General features: G+C 43.7%; 1 protein-coding gene and 1 pseudogene across 1 annotated transcript; one reads left to right on the plus strand and one right to left on the minus strand.

Annotated features, from left to right (window-relative positions):
- The first annotated feature begins 1,859 nt into the window (after nucleotides 1-1,859).
- LOC139734932 (lysine-specific demethylase 8-like) lies at nucleotides 1,860-12,372 on the plus strand (annotated as a pseudogene).
- A 7,967-nt stretch (nucleotides 12,373-20,339) lies between these two features.
- LOC139734933 (putative deoxyribonuclease TATDN2) lies at nucleotides 20,340-21,308 on the minus strand. Its single transcript, XM_071645711.1, has one exon. The coding sequence runs from the start codon at nucleotides 21,306-21,308 to the stop codon at nucleotides 20,340-20,342; it is 969 nt and encodes a 322-aa protein (XP_071501812.1).
- Nucleotides 21,309-24,349: the final 3,041 nt, after the last annotated feature.

The raw sequence follows: 24,349 nt of genomic DNA on the forward strand, positions 1-24,349 counted from the left end.
TTGAAACGGCGTTTACCGGTACATCAAAATGAGCAATTACGCAACCGCGTTTTGAAGTAAACCCGTATCAAAACGCTGATTCTGGCCCGAAAAGGGGAAACATAAAGACGGCCTAAGTAACCGTTTCTCTGCATTGAATTTGGTACAGCGTGTATACAGCCATGATGGCAGCCGTTTCTGAGATAACTTGAGCGTTTACGCGATATTTATATTTTGCATATATGCCACCTTTGCCAGAATTTGCTGTATCAGGGTTCGATCGTAACGTGTTGTGAATACGTTGAATCTCTCGCACAGCGTGGAGTACATGGACAGAGACTCCAACTCTCCCGTTTTCGACGGGAGATCTCCCGCTGAAAACCCATTTTTGCAAAATCTCCCGTTCTCCCGCTTGAGATTTAATTTCTCCCGTCCTGGCTCTGTGTCTCCCGTTGGAAAGGATTTCTTACTTATTGCTATTGTATGTTGAAAAAATAAGACTGAGGTAGCACCATAGGGCATCTAGAACCCTAGGAACTTCGCGCTTCGCACACATCAACTTGGAGTCTCCCGTTTGCTAGGGGTTTCAGGCGGGAGAATCTCCAGATCAGAAGGTGGTTGGGGTTGGAGTCTCTGCATGGAGTTCCGCGCTCTCGTAGTGTGATGTACTATGTCATGCAGTTTCACCCGCGCGTAACACATGCACTAATACTTTCACATAGGCAGGGCGAGCGCACGTCGCGAATGTGGAAGAACAGACATATGGGGTCGAACAATGAGTACAGGGAGTCAAATGATGGTTGCATCGCAAGCGTTCGGATCATGCACGCTATTTTGCTTTCGCTGCTTATGATGTCGAACATTGGGCCACTTGCTTTAGTTTGTAGCATGTTTGACATTCTTTGTTAAAGTTTGTATTCAGGAATTCAGCAACTATTCCTTGGGATTTACAGGGATATGCTGGAAAAGATCAAAACAGCAAATCTGTTTCAAAGATCTCAGCTCATTCATGATGACACAGTATAATTTATTGTATAAACTCCTATAGTATACGTTCAGATGATGATCTTCGACATGCGTTCATGTGACGAAGCTCGTCCTCGAGAAGGAATGGTAGCTATCCTCAAGGATACACCGTAGGCTCCCTGCCCCCCCCCCCTCCACCCCATAACCACACTTTCCTGTCAACAAGTTCTGTCCACAAAATACACTCGATCAGGGATTCCCTGCAGCTCTTTGATACAGCGCTTGTAAGCCCTGAGATATCTTGTGGTGCGTGGATAGCTATCTTTGAGTTAAACTCCAACACAGACAGAGACTCCAACCCCAAGCACCTTCTGATCTGGAGATTCTCCCGCCCGAAACCCCTAGCAAACGGGAGACTCCAAGTTGATATGTGCGAAGCGTGAAGTTCCTAGGATTCTAGATGTTCTCTGGTGCTATCTAAGGCTTATTTTTTCAACATACAATAGAAAGAAGTAAGAAATCCTTTCCACCGGGAGACACAGAGCCAGGGCGGGAGAAATCAAATCTCAAACGGGAGAACGGGAGATTGTGCAAAAATGGGCTTTCGGCGGGAGACTCCCGTCGAAAACGGGAGAGTTGGAGTCTCTGCACAGAGTCCACTATTGCTATCAACAAGTGTGTCTACATGGTGCCTAAACTAGTCTATCCTCAAAGATAGCTACCCCTAAGGTTCAGGATCCCCGTCTGAACTTATTTAAACTATTGAGATATGTACAATATAAGTATTGTAGAAATTTGTTGAGTTGCTATTAAAGTAAATGTTTGAAGTTGTTTTGTTTTTTCTTATCTTTCTGCCCTGTACTGGATAGAAACAAACAAGAAAGGACAGGAAAAGAACAATAACACTGAGTATCATGGATTCCCTTATCCCATCATGGCAAAGTCTGGAACTGGATTCAGAGATTGACTGGGCATCCATTCCTGGGTCCAGCGCAGTCCGATTCCTCTTGAACGAGTGTGCCCATGAGTGTTACCACGGTGACCACATAACTGCACTACAGCAATCAGGAGAAGTCCTTGACATTGTGTGGGAGAAGCTTAATACAGGTGTGGTATGCTTGTGGTTGAAATTTTGTCTTTAACCTGTTGAGGACGAACAAAGTTTTCTATAACTTGTATTTCCCATACATGTAGACACCTCCCTGAGTATTCTCAGAAGTTGTCTTCAGTGGGTTTAAGGAGCTCAAGCACACAATTTAGAAGTGAATTAATTTAAGAATATCACCATTGAAATGAATGAGTTTTCTTCAGGAGTGATCCACTTCTTTACTGAGGTGAATAGTTCCCCCCCTCCCAGGGATGCCAAGTTCATTAAACATTTTTATGAGTGAGATTTTCGTGACTCGGCATCTTGGCGAGCGAATGTGCGCTTGGACTCCCAAGGTAGGGAGCTTTTTCAATTTTTAGCTCTTAATGGTACGATCAGGTGCATACTTAAGTGACTATTTTTTAACTTATTGAAAGGCAAAAGGAAAGTATACCTTCAATTACAACTATCACTTTAATCCTTTGAGCTATGCTCCTTATTATGGGCCCAAATTGCAGACTTTGCCCGATGCGTGAGAAAAATGGGTGCCATGCGTGAGATCGTGAGACGACCCCTAAATGCTGGAGTCTCACTCAGAATGCGTGAGACTTGGTAGCTCTGCCCTCCCCACTACCCAGATATGTAAGTGTTCTAAACTGAATTACCAATAGTTAAAGTGTTTCACCATCATTTTTGTCATTTATCACCAGCTGTTGTAAACTTTATCAAGTTTTTCTTTCTCCACTGTGGCAAACTATCATCGATATACAGAAGGTATTTGCTGCATTGTGTTCACTGTAAAAATCTCTTTGCTTGTATCTACAGGACACTGGAAAGATGTCAAGTTGGCATGGCGACATATTTTCTCGTATGCGTCCCTGCTGAAGGTCATGTGTATCTATGAGAACCAGATAAAGATGCCCAACATCAGGGTGTGTTCATTTACGATCTACTTAGTGATTTCACTCCCTGTTATACAGTAACCTCAGCATTTAGTGTCTGGAGACACAGGCTGACCTCGCCTCGTGCAAATGAAGACATTCCATTCAGGCTACAATTTGAAGCAGTATGGACAAAACGTAATAGATGGGTAATAGTTCATTTCAATTTACACAAAAAAAACAAACGGTGGACTTATGTAGAATGATGTGTTCAGTGAAAACATGCTGCTTGATTCTACACCAGTTCATTGAAAATTTGGACTCATGTCTACAACATGGTTTGTGTAGAAATATGTTAATGGAATATGAGACCACACACAAAGTCACAAGGATTCTGTAGTTAAGATGATACAATTGGGCAGCCTTGTATGACTCGGAATATAATGCATTTTGGTATCTTGCGTTTAGTTTCTTGTGAATTAAATAAGTGCTACAGTGTGGCGTAATATTATTGTGCACAAGTAACTCCTGCAAGTCAAACTCATCATCATTTCATTTTTGTTTTCAATCACTGTTTACCAGTAGGAGGCACTCTCTGCCTGTGACAGAGGTCTTCTCATGGGAGCACCAATCATGAATGGAATTCTCACTCAGCTGGCATCCTGCCTCCATGGATCTACAACCAAGGTTGCCATAGCAACTGACAACATCCACCCTGCCAATGCTAGAGGAGGGAGGACTTCTGATCAGGGACTCAGAGCAGCTGAAGAGCCAGGAAGAGTTTGCCAGGTATGTTGATTGCGTGACGTTCTACATTCTACATTTTTAACATTCTGTGGTGTGTACCAATATCAGGGAGGCAATAGATCAAGTGTTTTATCAGATTTTTTCCCCTAAGAAGCTGTCTTAATCTGCTGAAATCCTTGCTTCTAATTGACTAGGATTTGTCAGGAAAATTAATCTGACAAAATACCCAATGATATGTCACCGAGAAGGGAAGAGACTACATCACATACGGACACTCCATGCATTATCTGCTCACCAATTTTCACAAGTGGAAGATAAAAGGCAGCTCTGCTTGCTATTGTGGATGTATCAGACAGTGGAGCACCTTGTGAATGACTGTCCCTCCCCGCCCCCTTCCCCCCCCCCCCCCCCCCCCCCCCCCCCCCCCCCCCCCCCCGCCAAAAAATAAAAAGCTTGTGGGTGATATCCCTCAGACAACTGGGGATGCCCTCACCTGGCTGGCCAACCTCAATTTGCAGCTTTAGTTTATCTACCTGTGAGCACAAGTCATACAAAGTAAAAGAAAAAGGAAGTAATTCTGACGACTCTTGGAAATATATCCAACTGAATGGTCTCAATCTTCCATAGAGGCCAGAGCCTGTCAGCAGACACATTTCTTCAGGCAGGAAGAAATACATGTATGAAGAGAAACCATACATTTTTCTGTCTTATTAAAGTACTAAATTAGATGCTTAATATTTGCATGAAGCAAGAAAACTGTGTATTTATGCAATGCTGCACACTGGCATTGGTCAGACGGTCCAGGACCAGTAAAAATCACTCTCAGATTTTTCTTTTTCTGACTTTTTCAGAATGGACTGGTAAAAAAACAAAAAACAAACAAGCAAACAAACAAAAACTAGGTACCTACTGGCCCGTCAGATATACAACCTGTATGTGTAGGTCAGACATGTAGAAAAATGGGTTAGTGTGTACAAATGTAGCTCTGTAATATACATGTACATGTTAATGTATTGTTTGAAAGTTTGTGTGTAGGTTGTGTTTGTATGAAGGCAGTATCATAATCATTCTATCCCAGGTGACTAAGAAACTGAAAACTCATCACCATAGAGACTGCACGGGGAAGGGTCATAAGATACCCCGAGTGGTGACCCCTTCTCTGCATTCATTTCAAGCTGAGAATATGGAGAGAGAATCACCAGTCATCGTACAAGGTGCCATGGACCACTGGCCAGCCAGGGAAGAACGGGCTTGGAGGTGAGTTACCAACAGACATACATTGTACCTGTAGTGTTTGTTTCCTAACTCGTTTTTATATTCCATCTGTACAAGATGGCTTGATAGCCCACACTCCCCTGAAGTAACTGGTCTTCCATGAGATCCAGTTGTATGCACTGTATACTCCAAACTGCACAGAAACTGAAATTAGCAGAATTTTCACTCAATCTGTGAAATTTTGTCTTACTGAAAAGAATAAGTGCTGGATATGAAAAATGTGTAATACAAGATAGCATTTTCTCAAATGCATATTATCCCCAAACAGCTGAGAAAATGCATTCAAATTTAAGAGGGATTCCGACAAGAGGTTTAACCATTGCAAATGAAGCATGTGCTACATTGTGCCTCTGAAATTGGTATCCACAGAACTAATCCCAAAGACTAAGAGCTTTTGAAACTTGTTAACTTTGCAAGATAAAACTATAGTGACAGAAGGATGCTAAAAGAAGTATTACCCGTTGTCAAGGAGATAATGGTTTCCCACCTTTGAGCGATGTACAGTACTTTAATTCATGGGAGGTTATAGTTTTACATGCCAAGGATGCACAAACTTGCATATTTTTGTGAAAATGAAACTGTTATGACTTTAAATGGGTTGTACTATAGGTCGTATCTTGCTGTATCTGGTTTACAAATTGGCATACCAAATGGAATGTCTTTTTCATTGATTAATGTCAATGTACAGTTAAGTTATCCATATCAATGAACAGGTATGGGAGGAATCTACAAATCCTTTAAGATTTTGAGTTGATTTATAATCATCCTTTTTATCATTTTGGAAAAAAACAACACATGATATTAGAAGTGCTTGTCATTATTGAGTAATGATGCTGTGAAGCAACAGCAGGGCCACTGTCATTCTATAAAACTGAATTGTTAATTTCTTTTTGATAATCAGTTATTCTTTTATTTCCAGCTTACCATATCTCTGCAAAGTAGCGGGAAAGCGGACAGTCCCAGTGGAGATAGGTGCCAAGTATACCGATGATAGCTGGTCTCAGTCACTCATGACGGTAGAAGACTTCATACAGCGGTATATCATTAACAGAACCCAGGTGAATACCGGTAAAAGAATTTCCCTTTGATATCTGCATTTTATCAGTCTACGATGTAGATGAACTAAAGGATTTGGCTGTGAAATCTGCAATTTTGCATATTAACTTTTCTCTCATGGGCTTTAGTCAATGCTATCACACATGTCTGTCACAAAGTGTGAATTTGCTCATATTTTATGCTCTTTTGAAGATGTATAACTTGCTTGCCAGGGCAGAGTGCTTAGTCTGAGCTAGATTTTGAATTGTTGTCAGATTATAATGATTTATATAAACTCCAAATGAATGATTGAGTGAAATAGATATGTACTGCAGTGAATGTGGGATAGGATATTTTCCAAAGTTTGTACTCGGCTGATCTGTCTCAAGATTATGACATGCAAATATCTTTATAAACTTGTGTTCAAAAAACATATTCCCATCCTAAAAGTGTACTCATGCAAAGTTCTTAGCAGTTGTCCCCACTGATACAAAAAAAAAATTGAATAAATAATGGCATGAAAATTTCCACTTCTAGAATAACAGTTGATGATCCTGTCTTAGCTAAAAAAGTGTATAAAAGTAACTGATAATTATTATTCCTTGTATTTCAGGAGAGACTAGGTAAAGGGCAAGTGGGCTATCTGGCTCAGCACCAACTGTTTGATCAGGTAAGGAGTGCTTTTGTGACATCATTGATATTGATTTCTTCATATTCTACTTCTCCTTCACATCTTTTCTGCTTGATACACAAGCTATTAAAGGTATTATTTACCATTTGCAGATAAAACAAAAACCCTGCGTTAGTGCTTAAAATTGTTCTGAAATGTGAGTTAAGGATAAACAAAAAACAATGTAAAAATCTTATTATGATAATCAATGTCACATACTGTAAAATATGCAAAATGTGAACGATAGTTATGATACAATTGTTTCTAGACTAAACCATCTACAGTTATGGTTTATTAAGGAAAATAGTGATATCTCCTTATGTTTTAGGATTTATCACAATTTTTTTTTCTTTTTTTTTTGTGGTAGGATGTTTTGTGATACAACTGACCTACACATTTGCATCAACTATGAGAACTCAAACATTTTTAAAATCACTGCTCCCAATGGTAAACTGTACCTTTAAGCAGTGTTAATGTAAAACCTGGTCTTTCTGCTCCTTTAATTGTGGTTGATAAAGTATAGTATGAGCAGTCTATGATTTACATGTACCTGCTATAGAATTTGCCCAGATTTGTTGGTAAAATTATGTTTTTTCTAACTATTCTTGTCATAGTGCTAATTAAGACTTGAAAAGCATTACAATTTTGCCCATCATATGCAAGTCATCTGTCCTGAGTATGGCTTCATACACGGGTTCATTATTATTCTTCTGTGTATATGCTTGTCTATTGGTGATGTGCAATATCATCATCACTGGGTCAGTCATTTAGCTGATATAGAATGAACCTTTTAAAAAAAGGACTGCAGATTGGTTTAATGTCTACCAAGTGATCTTCTTTTGATATTTAAGAACTGAGTATTTACTGACTCTATTGGCAACGAGAAACCCATCGTGTTCACACACTGTCCAGAGTCATGGCTCGACACTAACTTCTTTGTTTGGTGGCCCGATGGGGCCACCAAAATCCTAAACTTCAAATTTTTGGTGGCCCGAGAGAAAAATTTGGTGTCCCGAAAAAAAAAAAAAATAAAAAACATTAACAGTCCTTTTTTTTTTTTAATGAGTCAAATATTTAAGATTTATGATAGTAAGAATTAGAAGTTGGGCATATCTACTCTTAATAAACTCCAACAAACTTGCAACATTCACTCTCAGGCATTCATTCAGTCCTTTTCATCCATCCTTTGAACAAATTTAACTGCTAATTTTCGGCACAAAAAGTTACAAATTTATTGACATACTTTTCAAAAAAATTTGGTGGCCCGAGGAGGGCCACCAAATTTGCCCTTTTTTGAAATTTGGTGGCCCGACTTTCATTTTTGGTGGCCCCGGGCCACCGGGCCACTGTTAGTGTCGAGCCCTGCCAGAGTGCACACACTGTCCAGAGTTCCTGGTACAGAGAAGGTTGAAAGAGCATGGACAGAATACTTTCTGCATTGTATCCTAGTCTATTTTCATTGGGGTTAATGTACATGTAGGTTAGATTTGCTGAACTTAAGCTTTATGTGGTGTTTGAAGGCTTAAGCTTAGTGTCTTATACTTTGTATCTCCATGTATGTTAATCATACTGCATTTCAGATACCAGAGCTAAAACGGGACATCTGTGTCCCAGACTACTGCTGCCTCCACTTACCCAAGCAGACCAAACCCACAAAACCAGCAAAGAGTTCTACTCCAAATCAAGCTTCAGAAACATTGAGCAGTTCTACAGGAGACTGTGGCCCTTCAGTGACAGGTGATAGAAACAATGGCAAAAAGAGGGACATCAAATGTTCCTCTGAAGAAGAGATAATCAAAGTAGAGAGAGAAGAGGCAAGAAATGAAGAGGACGTTGAAGAGGAGGAGGAGGAGGAGGAGGAAGAAGACATTGACATCAATGCATGGTTTGGTCCAGGAGGAACAGTGTCACCGCTGCACTTTGACCCCAAACACAATCTCCTCTGTCAGGTGATATTTATATTTCAGCATTCATATTTATGAATATGTAGAGTGTACAGAATTCATCATCTTTCCAGTTTGTCATTTCTATCTTTCTGTTCACTAACTTTTACAATTTTCACTGTGTATCATTTCTCCTACATTAAGTTACAAGCATACCTACATGCGATGTACCATTAGAAACCAGAAAATCCCCAGCTGTCGCAATCTTGAAGTCACAACTCAAGACACACCTGTTCATTTAACCAGTGGCAGATCCAGGGAGGACCGCAACGGGTGCACACCCCCTTTATTATTTTTTTTGTTGAAGCAAAAGAAATAAAAGAAGAAAATGGGGGTAGGGGTGCGTGTGCCCCCCTTTAATCTTGTAAATGCGCCCCCTCTTGACGGAATTCTGGGTCCCCCCCCCCCCCCCTGATTTAACTGTCTATTATCATCAAGTGCAGTGCAGAAGAATATAGTACATACTATGTAGGTTTTGCACTTTATAGATTGATATTATTAGTTTGATTATTACCTCCGCCAAGGAAGGAGGTTATGTTTTCGTTACCGTTGGTTTGTTCGTTAGTTGGTTTGTTAGTTCGTTTGTCTGTGTGCAAAATAACTCAAAAAGTAGTTAACGGATTGAGATGAAACTTGCAGAAGAGGTTGAGAATGACACAAGTAACAAATGATTAACTTTTGGTAGTGATCTGACAATTTTGGGGGAATTTATGAAGGATTTTTTGTATGCTTGGCGGAGGTCTGCGCTCTCAGAGTGCTTTTCTAGTTATTGTTGTTGTTATTGTTGTTATTGTTGCTGCTGTTGTTGCTGTTGTTGTTACTGCTGTTGCTGTTGTTATACCAATATTTGAAAAAGAAAATATACTGTGCTGTAGTACCTTCTGTTTCTTTATTTCCAATACGTATGTATGATAGAACACATGAGTGTCATTATGCAAATCATATTGGAAGTATGAAAGGGCAAAAATTCTGGACATAGTGCTTGACATGAAAGCTTACAACAAGTGCAGTAAACGGATATTATTGTTTGCTTTTGTATTAATAAGACAACTACAATCTCCTGCTTGTGTCCAAAATTTCTCCATGTCAGTATTTAATTCTTCTCATTTCAAGAGCCATTTATCAGTTCCGTATTGTGCATGATATCATGTCTATTTTTCATGTCCCATATGTTGTGTAGGTAGTGGGCGAGAAGTACATCAGGCTGTATGCAAAGGAGTTTACTCCAATGGTCTACCCACACGAGGGCATGCTTTCTAACACTAGTCAGGTATGTTGTGCCCGAGGTTGTATTCGTCTGTCATTCAAAATGTTTCTATGCCAGTATGTAATTCTTCAGGCTAACTGGCTTTTTAATCTAGATTGCATTGGTACTGTATTGGTGTGGAATTCTTACACAGTACACTCAAACTTGAGTTTGTCGCTTGCCCAATTTACTGATGATAAAAACTGAAATCCAAATTTATGCTGGCAAAATCCCAGTGAGGAATGATATTGATGGTCGTCTTGTAGTCAAGTTTCTCTTCTTATCTGTGTCTGTACTTAGAGGTATTTCTTTTTTTTTTTTTCTCCAGACATAATGAAGGAATTATTACAGGATGATATTTTGTGGCCCTGTATGTATATCATATTGCTATCAGGTTGTCTGTCAGTCCTTCTGTTCGTCCCTCCAAGATCTTGCTTGAAGTTCAAGTTCTAGGATAACCCTACTTCCATTTAGATTTAAAAAAAAATAGAAGTGAAAATCATTTCTGGCCATTACTTCAACTAGTAATGCCCTGCAGCGATATAACTTGGTTGCTAGGTGCTGGTCAAGATCAGTGCAATTTAACAGAGTGGAAGTAAAAGGGCATAAATATGGAGAGAATAATGTGACTGTAAGAAGTGGAGGCATTCTAGCTGATGGCATAGCAGTCAAAATTATTTTAGTTCGTTTTGTTTTGCATTTACACGTGTATAGTAAAAATCTTTGTGTCTATGAGGGTGCATGATGCTGTCAAATGCCAGTATTGATACTGAATATGAGTAATGTTCGCGGGCATTTTGATTTCGCAAATTTCCAAGAAACAAGATTTGCAAAATTAAAATGCAAGCAAGAGTTTTCGTCTGCACTAAATGCATTGAATGCCAGTGGCAAGTCGTGAAAATTTCAAGCCGCATTATTGCTTGTGAAAACTTCATGCTGCAATTATAGCTTGATGTGTTAAAGGTAGGGAATCCCATTTGCATGCCTTAAATGAAGAGTTGTATAAACACAGTGGTATGTTGAAGAGAGTATCATTTTAGAAACTCCCATAGAGTATTGAAAGTGGAAGGTAACATTTACAGTAGTACATTTTTATTGACCGTTAGATTTTGAATTGAATTTTTTTCGGGGCTCACCGTAAATTCTAGTACATTACTAGGCTACCTTTGCAGACCCATGCACTCTATGTGTGTCCATCATGTATATTTTGTGAAGAAAGTTCATCAAAACTTACAAGCTTTTCTATATACATTCTTGCCACACACTCTACAAAGTGTATATGTTATTACATCAGCTCTTATACTTCTAGATTTGTGTTTATAGATAAAAAATACAGAAGACTGCAACAAAAAGGCTTAAGTGTGGCTGACACACAGAACTACTGAGTCGTTGAGTTTTGTGCATTATTCAAATTGTAGATAACTGTTGACTTCCAAATTTCTCAGCAGTGGCCCAAACAAGTCCCCTGAGGTTCATATTTAATGTTTTGCTGCATTTTGGGAGGTCTGTAAAAGGTATTCCCTACCTTTAACCCTAACGCCCGGGCGCGCGGTTCCGAAATTACGCATAAATATGTACATGCATGTCAGACCAAAAATTGCTCAAAAACGTTAATTCGTGTACAATTTCAATGCAAACTGTGCTTGCTGGCAAATTTCATAAAAGCATGATTATTATGGTGTTTTATTGATTAAAATCAATGAATAACATATTTTCTTGTTCGGAGCGATGTCGCGGACGAATTTCATCGAAAAAACAATGAAAAACATAAAGTCGAAAAAACAAGGAAATACATAAGAAATTCCAAAAAACAATAAATACTTAGGAATTTTTTTCTGATATCACAATTTTTTTTATTACATTTGCTAAGGACACTAAAAAGAATATCTACACAAAAAAATGTGCCTGTTTTGAGCTTTATTTTGTGATTTACACCAAATAGTCTGATTTTATGCATCATCATGCATAAATTAGCATAATTTACCATAAATGACGATTTTTTTGAAAAAATAACTTCATGGTATTTTAGATTACATCATAGGTAATGTGTGTGCCAATTTTCGTCGCGATCGCGCGGTCGACAGCCGAGATCTGGAGGGGGGCCTGGGAGGCCCCCCCCCCCCCCCCCCCCCCGCCTCTATCAACTACCTAAATAGCCCGGCCTAGTTAGGGTTAAAGCATGTTGTCATTGCTTATAAAGTGAATCTATGAGCACATCAGTGTTGTCCTATGTATGTATCTCTGTATAATCTCCCCTTTTTGTCTTCATGTGAACTCTTGTCTACACACTCAGGTGGATGTAGAGAATGCAGACGATGAGGCCTTTCCTCTCTTCCACCAGGCTCCCTTTCAGGAGTGCATCCTGTCTGAGGGGGAGATGCTCTACATCCCACCTGGCTGCTGGCATTACGTCAGGTCACTCTCCACTAGCTTCTCAGTCAGCTTCTGGTGGAGGTGATGTCGGGGCGTCTACTCCTAGGGAGGCAGTTTCCATAGCGACTGTTCAGCTGAGGCCACCAGGATTGGTCGGCAGGAAGGCAATGGTGATTTAGAATGTTCGTAGCTCATACTAGCGTAAAGTACGACATTTTTGTATGAAGACCCTCGTGCAAACTACATCCGTAATAATTGTCAGAATCACATGGATAAGTACACTGTTCTATACAATTGTAGGTTTGCAGTCTTACTCTATTGTAAAGACACTCCTTCATTAATTGTATCATCCCAATGGTTGAAATGGATAATTCAGGTGATTTCGCAGGAATGAATGTTTTTGCAGTTACTGCTAGCAGGTGACATCATAAGGTTCGGAAAAGTAATATTATTCATGTTTTGATTGTCAATATAGTACACTCTTACCAGTAGTACTGATCTGCGATGAGGTAAAGGATTATGCACAGTAATGATTGGTGGTGATGCAGAATGGTTGCTAAAGTGGAAATTAAACTTTTTCGAGGAACATCTTGCTAGGTTGAAACTATCCATCACCTTGTACAAGTTTCCCATAGCCCATTTGATGGTGCCGCACTGAAGACGTGTCCAGAAACAATGCGGAGGGTTTCATCTTTTGAGCTGGACGGGAAAACTGCCCTGTTTCTGTTTCTCAGCCCTGTCCATTGATAGCTTAAAGGTAAATGAGTGAAGTACTTGTAACTCTTTGCAAGGAACTTACTCTTCTCATTGATGTATGTACCTGCACATGGATCACATTTGTGCAAATTTTCTTACATTTGAACTTTCAAACTGAAGAAACTCAAACCTGATTGATTTTCTTGTTAGAAATTATCACTAGATCTAGTGAAAGGAATTAAACATGGATGCTAATCAGACTCATTTTGGCTTTCTACAGTTCTGTACTTTTACTCTAGTTAATTCAAACGGAGCGCAATTAAGAGGCCAACCCATTGAATTAGCCTACAGCCTGTATCTTTTAGAATGACTGTGAATATGTTGCCATGATGAGGTGTGAATACTCTTTCCATTCTCACTGACACGAGATCAGTCTTCCATTTCTTATGTTCTGTCACTCTGCTTCTCTTTGTTTCTGCTGTTGACTCTGTTGATTGCTTCTTCTGTGTTGTTAAGAAGTTTGGAGATGCCTTACTATAGTTGAGGTACTCTACCTGTTCTTTCTGCGTTGGATATCTCTCCTCATAATGTCCAATCATCAACGCTCGTGTCTCCTCCTCCTTCCCGCATTCATGACATGATCAGATAACGGCCAGATCGACTCTCAGTGTAATAAAATGTTGTCACAACATTGATAACTGGGGTAGGGAATTACTCCCCTGAATAAGGTTAGAGTGCATTAGGTACATAGCTAGAATTAAAATAACCTGGCTCTGTATGACAGACAAGTAAAACATTGTCAAATGCTGTTATAAACCCAAATTATTAATGACCAGATGAAACTCCATAAAGTACTGATCATGTGAGTGAAAATGATAATAATGCTGATTCCATTAACTTGCGTCCACTTCATGTATTTTGTCATGTTGCATTACTACCTAAAGTAAAACATTAAACATTATCACATTAAACATTATCACAGCATCACACTTATTGTCAATGATTGAATAAAGTTTGTAGTTGTCACTTTCATTTATAAGAGTAGTATAATCCCAAAACACACACAAAAAGATATAATAGAATGACATTATAATGCAGAAAATATGGATTTGCTTTGTTCAAGAGTGACTTCCTTGGAGAGGTAATCTGTGATGAGTCTGTGGTATGCTTTCTTCTTTTTGGCTGAGACTCCAACCCGTGTACCACTAGTCTGCCTTTTTTTCCACAGTGGAAGCCACTGGCTGCATTTTGGGCGTCTTCTTCTTCTCTTGGGTTGTGATGTTACTGGTGGAATTTCAATGAGGCCAGACTGATCTTGGATGTGCAGTTGTGTTGTTGTGACAAGCAAACTCAACTTGTCATTCTTGTTGTCAACACATCAACATCTGTACAGACAAAGGACAAGTCCCGCAGTAGGTCCAAGTTCTCCCTACATTTCATGGCAACTGCGCGGTTTGTGGACAACTGCCCACCAAGGGGAAGATTCTCATGAAGAGAGACCTCACCACAAATATCAAAATGCTCTCAGCCTTCTGCAGGCTGATGTAGAGGTGCTTGAATGAAGTCAGATACAGCTGTATCGACAGTGGAGAATGGTGACTCTCAGTAAGCCTCAGGAAGGTCTTGCCATGACACATCAGGAATGAGATGTAATACAGCAAACATGTGTTTACATGGTAGGTGAGACCACATCCACATGTACACATATACAATAATACATACAACTCAATAAAACATATTTTAGTTGAACGATTTATCAGAATTTAAGTTTTTTTATCAGAATTTAACATGGCAACCAAAACAGTGCATATACATCAATAATGTTACACTCTTCTATGTTGTGTCCAAACCATTAATCAAAACCCCATAAAACTTGGTATGATTGTTCATGTTGCTTTACGACATGGTAAGGGTCCTTATTTTGTTCCGTATCTGTTTCCAGTTTTGCTCGTAACCAGAATGCGACATCGAGTCTGTCATTTCCACGTAGATATGATTATGCCATGCTTTTTTTGCTTTCCCGACACTCTGACATGGTAAAACCTGTTCTTGATATCCACAGACTCCAACACGTCATTTTGAACGTAGTAAGCAACTACCGGTATATCCTCATTCCTGAAGCATGGAGCATTCACAAATTTATTCAAATGACTCAAATTTAATATCAAACGGAAATTTGAACCTTTTTTCGGCACGTAATGTAAGGGCGACACAAAGTCTGGCACAGAGGTTTTGCACAGAGGTGCACCGCTCAATCGCTCCGCTTGCAAGCAAATCGCAAATTTCAGAATCGATAAAAGACGTCTGCCTGCGAAAATGGACGATTAGAGTAGAAAAAGGGAGAACATGAAAGAGAAATAGGAACTCCCTGGTGTAAACATGAGAGGACTGTCGCTGGTGCTTCAATCACAGGCCATCGCTCCGTAAAATTGCGAAGAGACCCCGCTGAGGGGTGCGGCATGGAAATCATGTTACCTATTCTCTATCCACTTGAGGCTGGTGGGGAAAGGGCTGTCTTTGGGAATACCGGCTGAAAACGTCTGACGAAGCACCCCCGGAGCGATCGTTGTAGGGGGAACCGTCCGTGCCCCTGCCAACGAGAAAATCCATGAGTTCCTCCCCAACTCCTTGGCGCAGAAGTGTTAGGCAAGGCGCGGTTCGCAACCGCCGTCAGCCCGGCAGCCTGATGAATATTCTCAACAGCGACCCCCGTTAATCCGGATGTCTGTCGTTGTAGCTGCCGAAACAAACGCGACGTCGTCCGGTCGAAGGAGCCTTGAACCACCAAACTTGAATACTCGTCCCGCAGATAGTGCATATGGGCTAAAGAGACAGTAAACAAATTGTCTATGTCCTGAGCGACCCCCAAATCGTCGCGCCGTCAATTAATGACAAAAGTGTGAAAGTTGTCTCGACAAAATGGGCAGAACGAGCTACTAGATTGAACGCGGGCTGGTCCTCCCTGTGGATGCCCGTTTGCGATTCGTTCAACCGGAGATCAAGAGGCAGATGACTTTTTGATAACTGTCGCAAATTGTCGCAAATTCCCCCTGCACGTCACGAGGGGAAGCTCCTGTCGATGGCGACCCGCTGGTCGGCTCGTCTGGCCGAGGAGGCCGAGGGGCGGGTGTATCTACTTGCGCCTGGTGTGGCGCTGCTGGCATGGCAGTGGCGTGGTCATCTAAGATGTCCTGCCTAGACTACCTGAGCTTTGAGTATGGTTCATTAGTGAAAGAAAATGTGGTGCTTGTGGTGGTGCAAGATGAGACAGTAATGGGAGCAGAGTTGTGTGATGGGGTCCATGCTGAAGATGAGATGGCCAGTGAGGAGAAAGGATGATGAGCAACATCATTGGAGGGTACATCTTCTTTTTTCAAAGCAGGCCAGTTCTTTCTGAAGCCTTTACAAGTACTATACATCATAACATCTGATGGTTCGTAGACCTCACGCTTGAAGTGTCCACTACATACAATAATTTTGGAGTACGGGCGAGCATCCTTCTCATGGAATTATAGCTTCCTTCCTATGAAAGACAACCACTTCTTCTGCAGAGGATTGAATCGCTCGTGTTCACCTGCTATCTGGCCAGGCATGCGGTGAGTGAAAAAATCCATGATGAACCTGTTTACTGCAACCATAAATCATGCACGTTTTTCCAGGTTTTTTTTTTTCTTTCTTGAATGCTGTGGACGGCCACCATCGGGCTCCATTGAAACTGATCTGTAGTCAATACAAATATGCAATCTATAAAATGCTGAGCTTCACAGCAACATTACATGCGTGTTTGCTTTACAGTGCCTACCTGTAGCATGTACCTGTATTAGTGGTTTGATATATAAATGAAATATAATAAAGACATCATGGGCATTGTTAGGGAGCTTGAGTATGAGCCATTCTGAAAAAAAAAACCCAAACAATTAACCAAGTGCTACCAATACAAAGCAAGAATGAAACAAGCATTAAAATGAACAAATCAATATCTTGACAAATAACAGTGTTTACACCTTCATGTACTTTCATGTTTGTTGTTGCAATGAATAACTGATTTATTAAACTAGTTAGGGTCTATGGAAAAAACGGTTGGTTTACATCCATCTGGGCCTAATGGAATTAATTACATGCCAGTACTGCATTTTATCTGGTGTGAATTTGTTCATTATTATAATTTGTTTTATTTGTATTTATTTCTTGTTTTTTATTTATTTGTTCTTGTTTTTGTTTTTGTTATTGTTTGGGGGAAGGGAAGGTGTCGAGGCATAGCATACTGTACTAGACTGTACATAGATAGCCTAGTGTATCTGTATGTCTATAATGTAAGGGCTATAGATACTTAGTGACAAAGTCTAATCTATTTATACGAAATACATGTACATGTATGTAGTGACAACAGGCCCTCCTCAAAAAAAGCCCGAAGTGAAAGATCCACTTTTCTTGAAAATTATCAAGGAATCAGCTTGCCATTCAAACTGAAAAACTAAAATGTTCTCAATCTAGACCAAGTGTGTGTATGTTTGTTTTTATTCAAGTTCTTTAACCCATTGAGGACGAGTCCCGAGTATACTCGGGCAGGTGTCTATGGGAAATGTGTGTTGTAGCAATATCAGTCCGTCCTCAACGGGTTAACTTTATACTTTCCAGTTATGGTAATAGTTGTGTTACAATCTAATTGCTACTGCTAGCTGCTCACACTCACAGACACAGCCTCACACTCACAGGTACACACACGCACCAGTCCCAGGCCCATCCGTCAGTTGAGCCGTAGTCTTTCGACGCGATATGAAGATAGGGCTACACGCGGCCTACTGTAAAAGTGGAAATTTTCGCAGTGTTGAAATTTTCGTGCATTTCGCGCAAATAGAAACGGCGCGAAAATAAAAGCACATGAATATTTTTGGTTGCCATATGTTCCTGTAGTTGATGTCTTGATACCATGGTAAAAAAACACGCGAATCTCTTATTACCTCGCCGAGCGCGAAAAATTAGTCGCGCGAAAATATCCACTTTTACAGTATACTAGCCTAAACTAGCTCCGAGACGCTCCCGCTTGCTTGGGCGGGCTGGTCGCAGTAAGTGCTAGGCTAGCTTACCGCAGCAGACATCGACAGTGTGAGTGTGAGGAAGTTTTGGCGCAGTTACATCAAGAATCACAATGTCCTGATCAATGTCAATATGGACTCTTCAATTTGCACGTTCACTCGTGGACTGCGACGTATGCGGTCATTTTTGAAGCAGTGCGCATGCGCATCGACGAGCTCATCGTTCGTAGCAGATTTCTAGAACGTGTTCACCCTTGTTTTGGCGTCGTTTGTAAGCTGTGACGACGTTTTCCGGATTTTTGGTAAGCACACACAAAATACCAATGTAGAAGTCACAAAATCATTGAGAATGGACCCAATTGACTTGATTCTGCGAGCAGAGAGTAGTGGAAGCGTAAGTTCTTTAAAACTAACACAACACATTCTCTTGTGTGTGAATTCCCTCATTTCAAAATTGTTGCCGAATAATCCATAGAATGAACACATTTTATTTATGCATTGGGAATCTGTTGCAGCACACAGTCCCATGCACCGAATTTGGTGTCAGCCATGCAAGTAAAATTTGCAGGCGTAACTAGTTAGAAATGATTAAGTGTCTGACTACTGTTTCTATCAATTTCATAATTTCCCTCTTTAACACGTTTCTGTATTAATTCCAGTTGGCACTGCAATTAGATTTCGATGCCGCTGAGATCGAAAAAAGAAATTTCTTGTTATGTCCTGTGTTTTTCTGACTAACGTTAGATCTGACAATTTTGGGGTGTTGTAATGTAAGAAAAAGTAAGAAAAAGTGTGCAAGTTCATCCTCTTCAAAGGGGCAAAAAACCCCACATTATCATGTTGGAGACGTTCTACTATGAAGTTCTGCACTGCCTCTTCCCCTCTTTCTCTTGCTGATGACAAGTCCTTTGCTACTTTCTCGGGGACAACTATTCCAGACGTCAAATGAACCAGTTCTTCGGCACCTTTGCTGAATGGATTCATTGTAGCTTCAATTGTTGATACCAGTCTGCAGATGTCCTCTTCACCTTTTCTGTTGCATGTAGCATCCAGATCTTTTCTTTCTCTGACAACATCACTTCTCCCTGCCATCTCTTCACAAGTTCTCACAATTTCTGCGCACAGATGGTAAGATGTTATCCAACGATGGACAGCTCCTTTATTGGTGGTAATCCCTGTCAGTCCACCTCTTGTCTTCGCATCACAGTTGGCTGTTTGCTCAACGCACATGTCCATTGGTATGCTTGCAAACCCATGATGACCTTGCCTCTGTACACAGAACTCACCATTGTGAAACTCCTCATCGATGACTGGATGCTTGGTTGCAACATCTTTCATCTCCAACCGGTAGACAGGAGTGTTGTGTTCACTGACCGCGCGACCTTTCCCCAGGCACGGATCAGTAATCACAATATGCACCAGCGATGACTCGCTAGTGGCGTGGCTAAGCGGTGGCAACTTATCCACTTATAAAATTACTAAAATACACTACCTTACTTACAACCTACGATAATAAAACTAACTACACTACTGCTACAGCTATTACTGAGCTCACCTGCTTTACCTCGAGGTTCTTGCTCAGCGTAAGCTGCCGATGGCTGACGATTAGGAAGGAGAGTTGATATAGCCCGTCAGACTTGATTACCATTCTTCCAATCAGCACTTAACCGACCAATCGGGATGCAGAATGGCACCCCCCCCCCCAATTTACATAAGTCCCACCCCGACTGACCCATTAACTAAATAGGAGTGTTCAGCATTACAACCAAAAGATAAACCCAATTTTCCACTACACTCCTCCCCGTCCTATAAAAGAGGAGATGCTCGGGGGTCTCATCTTTAACGTGGGTTCTCTGGTGGAACGCGCGGTCCCTTTGGAATTCTCCCAAGAGCTTCCAGGGCGCTCGACGGTTCCGGGAGAGAACTTAGCCCAAGAGAGAGGCAGCCCCGGTTCTCAACTTGTAAGAACACCCCGTTCCCTGGTACGCCGGGGCCTACAGGGGTTCCCAGAAGATCGGGCAGCCCGAATTGGACTACACCGCGTGCTCAGGGGAAATCTCCCTGTCAGCGTATCACTAACTATTAAACAATATCCCCCAAATTATCCAAATCATTTAACCCAAAAATCCTAAGTCCCCACGTAATAACTCAGGTGTACTCCATACGAGTACTCATATAAACACGAACAATAACCAAATCAATCTTCACAGGGCCACCCCAAACCTTAACACAACAAAACCCATAGGAGCGCCTCAAACAATGCCCAAAATACCGGGACTTAACAAACAACTAACAATTTGATTCCCAAAACGGGTCGGCGAAAGGAAAAGTAGGGACAGATAAGTAGGAGGAAACCAATAGGCAAGGCAGAAAGGACAGTAAGAAAGACCAGTCCCAGAGAACACTCACATTCGGTAAAGCCGATGGGCATTCTCTGTTGCAGCATTACAGATCTGCTCCACGTACTCCTCTCGGATCCCAGCAACTACTCTCGCTACCTCACCGAGATAGCGTGGCGAATTGCATCGAAACGCCGAGGATGGCTTCAGGTGGGGGGCATCCGTCTCCAGCAGCAACCGTCGGAGGGAAAGCTCCCGCAGCGCCTGCTGGGACGGGAGTGACATCCGGGAAGCCATCATGGTGAACCCAAAATGACACTCGGGGAATGCCGCCATCCACCTTTGCACCTGAGTCGCGGAGCCGATGCAGCAATGCAGGTGGATCCGGGTCTCCGGGGGACAGTGCTTCTGCATGATCTTACGGCACTGCTCGTGAACAGCCTCCCCTTGGGGATCACCCCGACTGCCACGGATATGCAGAACATGCACTTTACCAATGGTCCCGATTCTCAGGATCCGTTCCACAAGACCCAACTGGACAGTCCAAAGAGAGTCGGGGACGGAGTAGTCCAACCCCAGCTCGCTGACTCCCACGACTCGGTCATCCCTGAGCAGTTCTAGCTCAAAGATGTGCCGGTCGCAGGTCCTGCCAGCGTACTTGGGGTGGATGCCCACTACAACCTTCCACCGGGCGTCCAACGGAAACACTTTGCCGGAGTAGTACTCGGGGTCATAATAATTAAGGACCCCACCGACCACACTCACCGGCACCTTGGGAGGGCGGCCTACCCTCCTCGCCAAGACCGGACCCAGACCCTTCAACTCGAGGAGACGCTCCATCCGATCCAAATGAAAGTGGGAGTCAATAACCAAGGGAGGGGGACCGGCCCCCCTGGCCCGTGGTCGGACGGTTCCCCGGGGGGTCCCTACAGCCGGTGCGCTAGCTTCCGCTGTCACCGGCCGAGCAACCGCCTCGGACACCTCCTCTTTGACCGTAGGCTCCTCCCCCTCGCTCGTACTGCTCTCACAGTCCATCGGGACACTGGAAGGGCTCTCCTCCCTAGGCCTCCTTCCACCCCAGGGACTGATGGCTCACTAGGAGTTGCTGTGGAAACCTCTCCACTAGCAGGTACCTGCGGAGGGTGGGTAGGCTCCACCGGAACGTCCCATGACCTCCCTTGGGAGGACTCCTCCGACTTAAACTCTGCCTGTGGGGGCATCCCCTTGGGGCGCGGCCACAGCACTATGCTGGGCCGACTGACCCGCAGCTGGAGTGGGGTCCACGGGGCCACGTGGCTCCCCCGGACGTTGCCCTAGCCGACGAAATTCTCCCCATTGAAGGGGGGATACCCGTGCGGCCAGGAACAGCAGCACCCTCCAGTGCATCAGTGCTGCGCGAGAATTGGGAGGTCTTAACATAAGCCTCTCGGGAATTTCCCACCCATGACGGCGGGATGTTTGCCTCATCTCGGCAGCCGCTCCCTCCGGGACCAACTCCGCGGGTCCTGTCCACTCCCTCACCACCATCTCCAGGAGTTCCTCCAAGCCTCCGCTTCCGACAATGCACCCCGCCAGATACTGAAGGGCACTTAGCCGCAACGGATGCAGAACATCGGCGTTCCAGCTTCCACTCACCGAGGTACGGAAACAGTCGGGGAGGTGTTTTTGCAGATGCCTGCGCCTCTGCACGACTACTTTTCCACACCCTGGGATGGGACATGGAGTCCGATCCTTCTGCCCTGGCGGGGTCTCTCTCGGGGGCACAGATGGCTCCGCTCCCTTGGGATGGGATCTCCCCCCTGTGCTCATTGGACGAACAGGGACAGGGGCTGGGGCTGTAGGAGGCTGTCGCCCACTCGGAGTTGAGCCTGCCTTATGCCCCTTTCTTCGCGCCCTCCCCTTAGTCCATGAGCCTTCCCCGCCTTTTCGGGTACGGGGGCCGCCCTAGGGGGCGTCACGACACGAGGGCGGGGGGCTGCCTGGGCCTCTTGAGGCGCCATGGCCAGAGCCTCTGCTGCCGCATGCCCGCCAGCAACGTTGCGGGAAGGGATCCGATGGGGAATGTTCGCCAAGATCCAATCCACGCTCCGCACCGGCCGGCACGCCAGCTGCAGGGCTCGCACCCACCACCACTCGCCGCGAGATGCTGCCAGCTGGTACTGGGCCCTGATGAGCGTGTCCACTCCCACCTGACGGTGGAAATGGGGCTCACCTTGTCCCTGCACCAGCAAGACGGGGTCAAGTAGCTCCCCCCGGTGATGCCGGACCCAGAGGCATTCTAACAGGGACAATTCGCCTAGGTCCCTGGCATCCTCCCCCTACCCATACTGGGCCAGTTGCCTGATCCGCTTGCCATTCTGGAACAGAGAGAATGAAACACAAGATCATTTATTAATTAATTCAATTATTGCATCCTTTCTAATTGCCCAAAGAGGGAATTCAACATCCCTTGGACATTATTAAATTACAACTCTCATTCACACAATCACTAATTTCCATAACATCAATTTCTCTTGTGCCCATTTCTGGAGGGACCATCTCTCTGTTACACTAGCTGTGCTTGAGGGCTCGCGCGGTGTGTGTGCTGGAACCACTGGACCCGTTCCAAGGCTTGGTCCAGGGTGCCAGGCTTCATAGTAAGCGCGTGGAACCCGGCCTCCCTGTCCACGCAGCCTTGGCAAAAGCGCAGCGCCTGCTGCCGCTGCAGCTGGTCAGGCTGCAGGCCCGGGAACGCGCACGCACCAAGATAAGCAACCCGGTCGGCCCAATCCAAAATGGACTCGTCAGCCGATTGCTTCGCGATTCCGAATTCCAACTGTGTCATCCCAGGATGTTCATAGGACCCAAAACGCTTCGCGCATTTCTCGACTAAGTCGAAACACTCCATATGGGGCTGGGCAGAGGTAAGGGCCACGAAAAATTCGCTGGCCTTCCCCTCCAGACACCAACACAGCTGGTCCTTGCGCTGTGTGGCGTTCCAGCCGCACGAACACGCGTAAGAATCGAACTTCGCGTGGAAGGCCTGCCAGCTGCCCTTACCATTAAAAGTAATGGTCTTAGGCATCGAAGCCCACGCGGGTCGCGCACTACCGGTCGCACCCTGGCTTGCGCGCTCCTGAGGGCCTTCCCTCCACTCCCATCGGTCCATGCGCGCGTCGCGAGTTGGGAGTGGGCGGCGGTGTGAGGGCCCCACTGCGTCATAGGCGCCATAAGGAGGGACGGACCGGAAACCCGGTCGTGGCCCTCTCCCTTCTGGAACATCCGGCGACGCGGGAGTCCCACCACCCACGAAATCGCGCGGGGTACTCTCCATGCCGGGGGAATCCCCCCAGCGGAAAATGCCGGCCCGCGGGCAGACCCCAAACTGGTGTCAACCTGCGACTGTGCAGGGCGAAAATCAAACCAATCGAACAAATGCAACGCATCAGGCCAGGACGAGAACAAGTCGGGAGAAATCCCCTCCCCCCCAGCTCATACCTCGCATCCATAATGCGATGCATGATCGCCCGGTCCATTCCCGGGACCCTGCACAGCTCTTGATAAGAGCAGGAGTTCATCAAAGTCTTGCTCGTAGCCATAATATGCTGCAATCTACTAGCGATCACACGAAAGGCGCCGCTAGTACAATCCTAACTCTAACACCTATACTGCAGAAATGCGCAGTGCAATGAGACTGTCACGCGGACCCCCAACAACTGATGGGTGGACCAAAAACAACTGCACTACCAGGAAGCTAGTATGAATATGAATACAAACAATTGAACACTTAAGTATGGCCAAATAAGGCGCACAAATGTATGACAGCAACTCTAAGTGTGACCCTACTATACGGTAAACCAAAACCGCAGGGAAAGGACACACAATATCCGACACAGGCAAATACGGTAGGCTTATACCGATGCTATCCTGGAAGCGTAAGAGCAGTAGACTTATACTGTCGTTAAGATAAACGCGCAATACAAGCAAGTCGGGCTACCACAATGTATCCAAATACGCGGTGCACAAACGGCGACGCGATAATCTAGTGGACTAACACCACAATAAAAACCAGGAATACTCAAATACACATCAATAAT

Source organism: Diadema antillarum, unplaced genomic scaffold (assembly GCF_040938485.1).
Source record: "Diadema antillarum isolate AM-2024a unplaced genomic scaffold, OU_Dant_1.0 seq00000552_RagTag, whole genome shotgun sequence".
Lineage (NCBI taxonomy): Eukaryota > Metazoa > Echinodermata > Echinoidea > Diadematoida > Diadematidae > Diadema > Diadema antillarum.